This window comes from Selaginella moellendorffii, unplaced genomic scaffold (genome assembly GCF_000143415.4).
Source record: "Selaginella moellendorffii unplaced genomic scaffold, v1.0 SELMOscaffold_38, whole genome shotgun sequence".
In the NCBI taxonomy this organism is placed as follows: Eukaryota; Viridiplantae; Streptophyta; class Lycopodiopsida; order Selaginellales; family Selaginellaceae; genus Selaginella; species Selaginella moellendorffii.
The window spans coordinates 1170522-1182625 of record NW_003314299.1 but is presented as its reverse complement, the minus strand read 5'-3'; the positions used below and the strand labels follow the sequence as shown (position 1 = coordinate 1182625).

Here is a 12104-nt window from a genome sequence, read left to right as displayed (position 1 = left end):
ATTTCCAAGATACTGGAGAAATCCTGGGAGTTCCACGAAGCTTCCAATGCCAGTGTAGGTTGTTTTTAAGAAAATAAAGGAAAAATAAAATTACACTCCTAAAACAAACCCTAAAACCCTGAAATTAGGGTTCTTCGTCTGGGGTGGCGCCGTGCGACATTCGCGCCCACCAGCAGCAGCAGCATTGGAATCAATCCATACCCTTTTGGGTAATGGCGGCGGAAAAAAAGCCCCTGGATCCAACAATGGAGCCGGGCTACAATCCTGCGGACGTTCAGGCTGGGTATGTGTCTCGGTCATTTAGCAATCTCATCCGCTTCTTCTTTAGCTGGTATTCTTGGTGGGAGGCCTGTGGATTCTTTGGAGCGGATGCGGCCAGCACTGAGCCAAAATTCGTTATGGTAGAAGAAATTTAAACGTTTTTTCTTCGTAGTGAACTCTCATCCTTCTTCGTTGCGAAGGTGTTGCCACCACCAAACGTGACGGGGCATTTGCACCTCGGCCATGCTCTTACCGTGTCTGTGCAGGTATAGCCGGTTTTGGTGTAACATCGATTTTTTGTAACTCTTGTGTTGGTGTGTGATTTAGGATGCTCTTGTCCGGCATTCCCGAATGAGCGGCCGCGTGACTTTGTGGTTGCCTGGAGTCGATCATGCAGGGATTGCTACGCAGGTGGTGGTCGAGAAGAAGCTCGCATCCACGCAGAACCTTACCCGGCATGATCTCGGGAGAGATGCGTTTGTCAAGAAAGTTTGGGAGTGGAAGACAGAGTATGGAGGAGCCATTTGTTCTCAACTCCGGACAATGGGAGCATCGCTAGATTGGTCTCGAGAGGTTTACAAGCTTTTTTTCCCCTCCCTTGTTTACCATCTCGCAAGTAATTGCTCTTCTGGACAGTGCTTCACAATGGATCTGCAGAGGTCACGCGCTGTAACTGAAGCTTTTGTGCGGTTATACAAAGCGGGACTGATTTACAGGTATGTGTACATCAACTTCAGTGATAGACTAACGTTTTTCTTGTCCCAGGGCCAACCGGATAGTAAAGTGGGACTGCTTTCTCAAGACTGCCATCTCGGACATTGAAGTTGAGCACACAGGAGACGTTGAGGCTACCTCGCTGTCGGTACCCGGCTATGACAAGAAAGTCCCATTTGGTTGGATGTTTCATTTTGCGTATCCGGTGGAGGGCAGCTCTGAAGAGATTGTGGTTGCTACCACGCGACCGGAAACCATGTTTGGAGACACCGCTGTTGCTGTTCACCCAGACGATCCGAGATTTGCACATCTTCACGGGAAGTTCCTCGCTCATCCGTTCAACGGGAGAAGGATTCCCGTCATACAGGACTCGAAAGTGAAGATAAATGAAGGTACTGGAGCTGTAAAGGTATGTGGTTTGTGCTTTCTTATACTACGTGATGCCATTCTCTTTCTGCAGATTACTCCGGCACACGATGAAAAGGATTTCGAAAGAGGAAAGAGGCACGGTCTTGAGTTTATCAACATCCTCACGGACGATGGAAGGATCAACGAGAATGGCGGCCATGAATTTGAGGGCCTCAAGCGCTACATTGCTCGGGAACGAGTTTTGGAAGCTTTAGAACGCAAGGTAAAAGAAAGCTTGGTTTTGGTAACTTTAATGAACTCTAAGAATTGGTAATTCCAGAAACTTTTCCGAGGGAAGTTTCCTCACAAGATGCCTCTTGCCATTTGTTCAAGATCAAACGATGTGCTGGAGCCGATGATGAAGCCTCAGTGGTACGTGGATTGCAAGGAAATGGCTGTGCGAGCCTGTGAGGCCTTGAGAAACAACGAGCTTCAGATTGTTCCGTCGTCTTTTGCAGACATCTGGTTCAGGCAAGTTCCTTCTCTTTTTGCGCGTTCTTATTTGTCATGTTTCGTTGTGAAGGTGGCTGGAAAATATTGAAGACTGGTGTGTATCTCGCCAGCTTTGGTGGGGACACAGGATACCCGCCTGGTATGCCGTATTGGACGCGGACGAAGATCAGACGTTTGGAATCTACGATGATCACTGGGCGGTTGCAGACTCCGAACAGGCTGCAGATGCAGAGATCAAGCAAAGATTTCCGGGTGCTACGTTCAAGTTGCAGCATGACCCCGATGTTCTTGATACGTGGTTTTCATCGGGACTTTTCCCATTCTCCTCGCTTGGATGGCCTGATTCTACAGCCGACTACGCTGCCTTTTATCCCACAACAGTTTTGGAGACGGGACATGATATATTGTTTTTCTGGGTGGCGCGGATGGTGATGCTGGGGACACAGCTGACCGGCCAGCTTCCTTTCAAAACGGTATGTTTTAGCAGTTTTTGTTGGACAAATGGGAAACGTTGGTATGCAGGTTTTGCTGCACGGGATGGTGAGGGATGCTCACAAGCGCAAGATGTCCAAGTCCCTGGGAAACGTGATTGATCCTCTTGACGTGATATCCGGGATATCTTTGGATGGTTTAGTGGCCAAGTTAGCTCTGCTCAACCTGCAACCGTCAGAGCTCAAACAAGCCACTGAGGGGCTCCACAAAGATTTTCCTCGAGGGATCCCCGAGTGTGGAGTCGACGCTCTGCGGTTTGGACTTATCGCCTATACAGCACAGGTATGGTTTTCTTGCATCTTGTTGTTTGACGCCATCCTTTTTTGCAGGCCGAGAACATGAACTTGAACATCCAGCGGTTTCTTGGCTACCGCCAGTGGTGCAACAAGTTGTGGAATGCTGTCCGTTTTGCGAGACTCAACTTTCATGACGGCTTTGAGCCAGAGGAAGATCTCGACATATCCTCGCTTCCCTGGTCCTGCAAATGGATTTTGTCCTCCTTGAACGACATAGTCTGCAAGATCAACAAGAGTTTTGCTAGATATGATTTATCTGGAGCCTCAAGCGCAGTTTATTCGTGGTGGCAATACTCTCTGTGCGACGTCTTTATCGAGCTAGTGAAGCCGCTTCTATCTTCCGAGGAGCTGGGGGAGGATGGTAAAGCTGCTACGAGGTCTACTCTATATATTTGTCTGGATTCGGGATTACGCATGCTGCACCCGTTTATGCCGTTCATTACCGAAGAGCTGTGGCAGAGGCTACCTCACAAGAACAAGAGTGAAGAGCGGTCTTCGATTATGACCGCAAGCTATCCCACAGAGAAGCCGGTAAAAACCATGATTCTTTTGACACTACCTAACGTTGTTCTTTTCCTTTGTCTTTCAGGGGTGGAGCAATCACGAAGTTGAGAAGGAGATGGAGCTTATAAGCTCCGTCGTAAAGACAGCACGGAGTCTTCATGCAGCTGCAGAGCTGAAGCCAAGGCAAAGGTTTGCATTCATCGTCCTTTGTAGCCCATTGTATTCTTGACGCGCTATGCGGATGCCAGGCCAGAGTGTTACCTTGTTACTGAAGACGAGGATCGGGCGGGGCTCTTCAACTCCAAAGTTTTGGAAGTTTCAACGCTGGCGAAGCTTTCTTCTGTGAAGGCAAGTAAGCTCCTGTTTTCCGGTCGGTGTTCTCACTGTGATTTGCAGGTTGTGAAAAGAATCTTTGAAGTTCCTCCCGCCTGTGGCATAAGTGTTATCGATGGGAAACTGTCTGTCTGCCTCGTGTTTGAAGGCTTATCAATTGTCCGTCGTGAGCTGGACAAGCTCGTCACGCAACAGGAAGACGATCGCAGGTGATACACTCGCGTGAACTCCACAACTTGATTATGACACTGTGTTTTTGACAGGAAAGTGGAAGCTCTTGCAGAGAAGATGGCGGTAAACAACAACAACGCCGCACGAGGTGCCTTTGAGGCAAAGGTAACCAGGTTGCAAGAAGAGATGCAGAACAGGGATGCAACCATCCGCAGTCTAATGGAAAAGCTACCTTACGAGCTTCCTAAGGGTCTGTTCTTTGAGCAAGTTGTGGGACGCTGTGACATCAAGGACGTGGCGCGGTGGAAGCTTGTGGACAAGCAGTGGAAGCTTGCGCTTGAGGCCGTTGAGTGCTCAAAGGTAAAATCTCCTCAACCATCTTAGTCTTATGGCCGACTTCAAGCTTGTTTTGATCAACAACGCCATGGTCTCGAAGAAGGAATTGCCGGTGTTGAGACGCCAGGACTCCAGGAAGTAAAGCTTTCTACTTCTTCACCAGGTTGAGCTTCTTGGGCCGATGCCACTTTTAGTGGTGATCTCCACTTACATAAGCACAGAGTTCCAGGTTGCAGATCTCTGCTGGGCACCAAATTAAACGGTTTTATAGCTTGTCCAAATTCATTATTCTTGTTGTAATAGGCAAGCATGGAATTCGAAAAGCCAGCACTTACGTGGCTGGCCCTTAAATCTATGTTAGATGACTATAATTTTATAATTAGCAATGGCTATAATTTATAAGTATATAACCTATGATTGGTTTAAGTTTTTCCTCATTGTATTTTTTATCTTTGTCTTCCTTCTTATATTTTCTTTCTTATTCTCTTTAGTATTATAGCTAAATTGGAATATGTAGATTATACTCACAATAGTATTCTTTCTTTTTTTGATTTTATTGAGAGAACTATTAATAAGGTAAATTATGTGTATTTATTAGTGTAATAAAATTTTAATAGCTATTGGGTTGATTTCAATTTAGAACACTCACTCCTATATATAAGTTAAGGTTTTTGGGCTAATTAAATATACATATTTTTATATTTCATATACTTACATTGATAGAAGTGAGGGGGCAACTTTGATTATCCTTAAGGAGTGTTTAGATTTGTGCTTTCGATTTAATCTAGTAGCGAAGTAATATACTCCTCCTTTGCAACCTCTCCTCTTCCTCTGACTCTGGAGTAACAATAGGTGCAATTACTTGATACTATATGGTTGCAATTGAATACTTAAATTTAATTGATAGTGGTGCTTATGACACATGATTTAGCTTCTCTTACTTTTACTATCAATCCTCGTGTCTGGCCAAATTTCTTCCTTAGGAATGTATATTATTAGTTCTATCACTTTACAATAATTACCATTTATTATTCTTGGGATGATGCCCAGTATTTACATGAGTTTCCCACATGTCTTAAAGAACAACACTGCAACACTACAGTGGTAAAATGGTTTAAATATAGCCACTTATGTGAATTGAAGTTTTCTTTTAAAAGTCTTCAAGTATGTATTTAGGTATGCTAACAACTCTAATGATGCATTTTAGCAATTGCATCATCTTTATTAAGGGTTGTCTATGTCAAGTATGCAATTTGATGTTTGCTTTTGAAACCTTTTACTTTATGCAAAGCCAAATATATTATTAAGTTTGAGCATATTGTGATTAACATTCATCAAGGTCTTAAAGGACTTATGAATGCATTTGCCCTAACCACTCTTGACAATACTCTTTTATTGGCACAATACTAAAAAAATCACCTTTCCCACTTATAGTTGGATGTGCTTTAACTCCATTTCCCATGGGAGATGCTCTTGTTTTGATAGAGATGGACACTGATGTTGCCTAAGAACAAAGGCAAGGACATGGTTATGGCCATGATATTTATTGTTGGGTATGTGATGAGATTTGCCATATATATTAGTGTTGTTGACATCTCTTAAATTTGTATGCTTTATTTTCTATGTGAAGGCCTTGACATTAATAATATTCTGTTAGTGCTATTACAATAGAAGGTCTTGACAGATAGTTCTTCATAAATAATAAAGAGTCCTTACATGAATAAATTAGTGACTCTTTTATCCTTCTTTTAAAGTACCGTCAAAGGGTTCATTTAGCATAAGTTCATCCAGTGTTTATTTTCTAAGCTTATTTTTAGGAAAAGAGGTCCTCTATTATAGTTGATATATGTTTAAGTTTATTTTCTATTACTTAACTTATTGTTACACGTTGTTGTTTATAGTTGCATTATATAGCAAAGTTAGTCTTCACTCTTTATCACATTTTAACCACTTTAGCTTTAAACCAACTTCTCATAATTGATTAAACATGTTCCCTCTGAGTGGATTATGTCATCATTAATGAAGTTACTAAAACTCGTACAAATACTAAATTGTGTACAAAAAGCAATTTTAGGAATATCCTCTTTTGCTATTGGCATTTATTAGTATTTAAAAGCAAGATCTAACTTGATGAATTAATGACTTCTCCCTACATGATCCAAAAGATTAGTAGTGTGTGGAATAAGGTACATATATAAGATAATCACATCATTTAATAGATAATAGTCAATACAAAATTGAATATTCCTATGAAGATTATCACAAGATCACATGCCCAAAGATTTTAAAACTTGCAAAAAACACCCTTCTCTAACATCTTATTGATATTTGTGCATAAAATTTTAATCTCCTTTGGTGACTGATGCTAAACAAGATCCTTAATTGGACTTTCTCCTCCAAATAGGATCCCAGCTATTCACAATCTCAAGTGTGATAGTAATGATCTTCATTCTTCCTGGCTTACAAAAAGAGACTAGAAACATACCGATATTCATCGCAAGGCCATTCTGTTTGAACAAGCTATATATGTCTGGGTTGACATACTTGGATGCTATGCAGACAAAGTTTGTTTGGTGCAAACGGCAAAAGGGGATTTCTTTGATCAAGTCACAAGGGTTTGGCCAATTGAGCACCTCAAGTGTTTGGTGAACTACTTTTTCCCTTGTCCGCATAACAATCTATTAGAAGCACTTGTCCACTATATTGTCAGGAAGGTTTGCAACTCTTTTAGCTCCAAGTTGTTCCTTAGGTTCCATATCATGAACACCACTAAATTGCCCAACTTTAGGGATTTGTGTTGGTGGTGGGCTAATGAGGAGTAGTGGTAGAGGTGGCAATGGTGGTGGTGGCAGCCGGGGCAGAGGCAATAGTGGCAGTGGTGGTGGTAGTGGCGATGGTGGTGGTGGAGGTGGTGATGGTGCTGGTGGAGGTGCGATAGAGGTGGTGGAAGTGGTAATGGCGGAGGTGATGGTGGTGGAGGCGATGGATTTCTAAGTAAATGTGTCTTTGTTGATGTGCCAATGAACATATCGATTGTAATGTCATCGTCAGTGCCAAATTAAACTTCTTATGTCTTCTTGGCTCTAACAACCTTTTTATGTGGTACATTTCCTTTTCTGAAAGAATTTTTTTTTTTGTAGTCAAACTAAATAAAGATAATAAAAAATTCAAACAGTCAAAGAAAAAAAAAAAAATCAAACCCCACCTCAAACACTTTGGCTACCCGAGGGGCCAAAGTGCCCGAGGTGGTCTGCTTAAGCTCGACCTTGAGCACTTTGGCTGCCTGAGGGGCCGAGGTTAATAACCTCAGCCCCTCAAGTAGCCAAAGTGCATGAGGTGGCTAGCTCGAGCTCGACCTTAGGCACTTTGGTTGCCCAAGGGGTTGAGGTTATTCAAATAACCTCAGCCCCTCGGGCGAGCAAAGTGCTCAAGATGACTCGCTCGAGCTCGACCTCGGGCACTTTAGCTACCCGAGGGGCCAAGGTTATTTGAGCAGCCAAAGTGCTTGAGGTGGCCAGCCCAAGCTTGACCTCGGGCACTTTGGCTACCCAAAGGGCCAAGGTTATTCAAATAACCTTGGCCCCTTGGGCGGCCAAAGTGCTTGAGGTGGCGAGCCCTGAAGAAGCAATCAAGAAAGAAGCAAGAAGAAAAAAAATGGAAGTGGAAGCAATCAAATCGAAACTCACCCTTGGTGGCATCTTTCGTTCTCGATCTCTCGATCGTTCTAGATTTCTTGCACTATCTCACTCTCTCATTCTCAATCTCAACTCATGTTCACACTAACACACTCCATCTCCTACACTCTCCTGCAATTGATCTCTCCCACTTGTGCGCTCCATGCTCAATCTCTCAATCTCTTAAATATTTTAAAGTTTTTAATATTTGTATTAAACTACAATAGAAATTTCAACTCAACTCATGAGCTCAACTTTTCAACTTGTGAGCTCAAGTATAGTTCACACTCTTCCCATGTGATTGTATCCTTGGTCACTATATTAAAGAACTGCTTATCTTTCTGTCCATAATCCGAGACTTTGGGACAAGATTTTGAAACACAAGCCTTATGGATACTCTTCCCACTTTTTGCATTTGGGTGCTCTAGCCATAGAGCTAGAGCGAGGTTTCGTTGAGCCACGCTAGATATTCAAGTAGGTAGTGCCACCCACACTTGGACTGGGAGCATTGACTATTTAATCTCCCAGAGGAACTAAAGTCAGCTCTTGAATACTTCACCAAGCTATCCCACTTGTCAATCCGTATTTATTTTAGCCTTAGACTCCTAAGTGGATATATCATCACCCAACACATGGCTAGCATAACCTTTCTGGGTCACACTAGACTTTCCTAGCCAAACTGGCTCCATTGAAGTTCAACCCCCACACTCTTCCTACTATACTTTTGGAACCCCCTACAGCACCCCCCCCCCCCCGAATAGATAGCTTTGGGCTTTCACCCAACAACCTGTATTAGTATTCAGACTCGGACTCAGACTTGAATTTAGATTTAGACTTGGATTCAATCCTAGACTTGAACTCAGTCTCAGTTTCGGTTTCAATCTCGATTTTATTTCGGACTCCATCTTAGGTCCATCTTGACACTTCCATGTGTCATGTTTTGGTCCTTTTGTGTCCCTTTTCTAGAGACTCACTTATTGCTTATTTCGTGCTCGTTCCTTGAGTACTTTGTTGAGAGTTCCACTCCTCTTGACTTTTCAAGTCTAAACTTTTAATCCAAACGTGTTATGCTCATTTGGCTTTCGCTTCGGCCACTACCACATGACACCATTTTGGCTCCACTTTGGGGCTTAGGGATTTGTATCTCACATTCACTTACCTGTTTATGCTAAATGCATAGCATAACATTACATGCAACATGAGCCTATAGTGAAAGAGCATTCCACTATACCCATTTCTACTTTTTTAGACATAGAAGAAGATTGAATATGTTCTGATTTTAATATTAATTATGTTGTTTAATAGATAATTTTCTTTCTTTTTAGACTAGAAGATTAATTAGTGTTGAAGCAATTAAATTTCAAGTTAAAAATTCTTGGTTCTGGACAAACTAAAGTAGTTCCATTAAACTTTTACTAGTTAGGGGATTGTATTGACTTCCTTTGACTTTTTTTTGCTTTCATTGACTTTAGTTTAGCTTGTGAGCTCAACTCAAAAACTACCCATCCCCTTGGCATTGAAGCAAGTAGTCAAATACATCATGTTGCAAAGAAGACTAAGCCAGCTTCAAATGAAACTATCTATGCAAGCACTCAATCATAAGTCTTATGTACAAGAGAGATAGTGGCTAGTGGTTCGACCTTAAGAAGTGGACCATGCATCTAGGCCTTGACTTGGAGTCTGCCCTCCAACACCCTCTTGACAAGTACTTTTGGGAGATGGCTTAGATAGGAAGTGGTAAACTATAACATGGAACAGTGAATCCCATGGGTATGAACCCCACTCTGGGTGTGGCACACTCTAGGCACATATAGATGCAGGAATTATAGCCTCTAGGTAAAGACTGGCCATTGAATTCACCTGCAGCTCCTGTGCCACCTCTAACTGTGTGATGAGGTGGAAGACATATACCACGACATGGAAATTGTGATCTGCATGCTCAATTCTTGGCAAAAGCTTGACCTAGTTATCCTCCTCCCAGCATGCCACTTGGGACTTTTACTTGAAGGAGGGTCAAGAGTAGAAACTCAAGTAAAGACTATGGAGGCAGTAGGAGAAAGGTTTTCCCTGTCTCATGCCTCTAGCTAGATGCCCATGACCCCCCAAAAAAATGTAATAATATAATGTATATATATGACTTTATACAATAAAATATTAACATTTTGTCTTTTATTTTTGTCATCTTTAACATTGAGCTCTTTATTTTATCTAGATCTTAAACCTCCAAATGTCACTTATAGTTAATTTAGCTAGACCTTTAGATATCAATACTAACATGTGGTGATATATTTAATAACTATTAGTTAATTATACCATGATGTTAAAACTCCAGATGTTAAGATTATATGATCCTGTAACAAGATATAGCTCCACATGGCAATTTTAAATGTGGTGATGTATTTAATAAGAAACAAGATTTATTATAGACTTTTTAATGGTGATATATTCAGTAACAAATACTTAATTAAAAATCACCTAGCCTAGTGCTATTCTGAATTCAAATACAAATATATTTTGAAATTAAGAAATAAAATTAAAATAGAATACATTTTTTTATTTGAATAAAAACATACAATATATCTATTACAACATTATCTGAATCTATTTATTATGGCCCTGTTTTATTATGTAAATAACGATATAATGCATGATAGTGCATTTATTTTATTTATATTAATAAATTTATAGAAAATAACATCTTTCTAATGCTGTTTATTAGAAGATAGGATCTCATTAATTTTAACAAAAAAAAGTTTTACTATTACAACTTTTCTCTGTAGTTTAAATTTGATTTAGATATCAATATGTGAAAATTACTATAAAATAAAAATACTAAAACAAATAGTGAAATTTGTAGTAACTTAAAGTTTTTCATGATTAAAACTTATAGTTGTTAAGATTCATGGTCTATTAGAATAAATATTTCTGTTAGATGAAGTGTTCTGAAGCTAAATACAAGATAATCTAACTATATTATATTAAATGATGTATAGTATATACAATTAATAAACTATGGTATGAAGTTATGAAAAAAATATAAATTTTTTAAATAAAGTTTCAATTTAATGCAATTTAGTAAAATGTAATGTTAAGAATGATATAAAAGAAGGATTAGAATAAAAATATTTATTAATTCTACTTTCTAGATATTTTACTTGATAAATAAATGAGAATTATGGATTAAAATATTGGAAGTGAGCAACAAACAAGATGCCCATCATCATTGCCTGCAAGAGTATTCAGATTAAATTCTTCACCATGAAGATTATTACAAATTAAATTATTTGTTGTTGGATAAAAAGTGCAATCTAGAATTTCTAAATTACAAGTGCCAATTATAAAAGAAGATCTATGCCAATCACCATTGATTTTCTTGCAATTTATAAAAATCTTTAATTCATTAATTGAAATGATGTAATTTTACAACTTTTAAGCCACCCAACACAAGGATCATCAGAAATTGACATATTAAATGTAAAAGCTATGAAAATAATTATCCATATGTAATAATTTATGATTTTGTAATTTAAGATAAACATTTCTAATCAGAAGAAATAAAGGGAAATAACTAAAAATTTGGTAACCAAACCTTGACTATATTACTAAAGTGGATATGAAAATATTTATATAGCAGTCATCAAGCCTAAATTGTAATTTTTTATGATAAATATATGATAATACCTAAGTAAATATGAATATATTTGAAATACCCTAATTTCAAGGGAAAAAAAGTAAATATGAAAGATCAATACTTTTATTATCACTTAAACTTCTTCAATATGTAAAGTTTATGACATTTTAATATGGATTGGTTTTAATCCATTAAAATTATAAATTTTATAAGAAGGTGACATTATAAATAAACTTAACATTCAGTATTTATAAGTATTAATATATAGGTTTATAAATCCTTTATATAGTTTTATTCTCATTAATTTTGTTATTAATATAAGTTAGTTTTTTAAAACTAAATCTTTGATTATTTATAATAAAAATATGTCTTTTATTTTTTATTTAGATAATCTTATATGTATTATATGCCTATGATGTTATATACTTTTATTAGTGTAATATAATTTTGATAGCCATTGAATTAGTTTCAATCTGGATCATTCACTTCTATATATAGATTAAGGTTTTTGGGTTAATTGAATATGGATTTTTCTATATTTTATACAATTGTATTAGTGTGAAGTAACTTAAATTGCCTTTAAGGAGTGCTTGGATTTATGTTCTTTTTGTTTAGATGTAACTTTTGCATTGTTTAGATTTCTTTTGATCTTGTAATGTTTCTATTTATTCACTTTTACTTTTTTCTTTTCTTTTCATTTCTTTTTATGGCAACGTAGTATACTCATCCTTTGTATTCTCTTGTTTTGACACTAGACCAACAATTGGTGCAATTACTTATTGCTATGTGTTTACAATTGAATAATCAAACTTAATTGATAGTTCCTCCCAC

The 12104-nt window shown here is 38.6% G+C and overlaps 1 protein-coding gene across 1 annotated transcript; it reads left to right on the top strand.

Annotated features, from left to right (window-relative positions):
• Positions 1-212: 212 nt before the first annotated feature.
• On the top strand, positions 213-3530 carry LOC9658974 (valine--tRNA ligase, mitochondrial 1; the record flags this gene model as incomplete). Its single annotated transcript, XM_024683657.1, has 13 exons — positions 213-283; positions 329-401; positions 462-527; positions 589-834; positions 898-977; positions 1027-1384; positions 1436-1606; positions 1664-1854; positions 1907-2309; positions 2359-2610; positions 2658-3155; positions 3214-3317; positions 3377-3530. Coding segments are annotated over exons 1-13 (2667 nt in total), but the record flags the coding sequence as incomplete, so codon positions are not given.
• Between the last annotated feature and the right edge of the window lie 8574 nt (positions 3531-12104).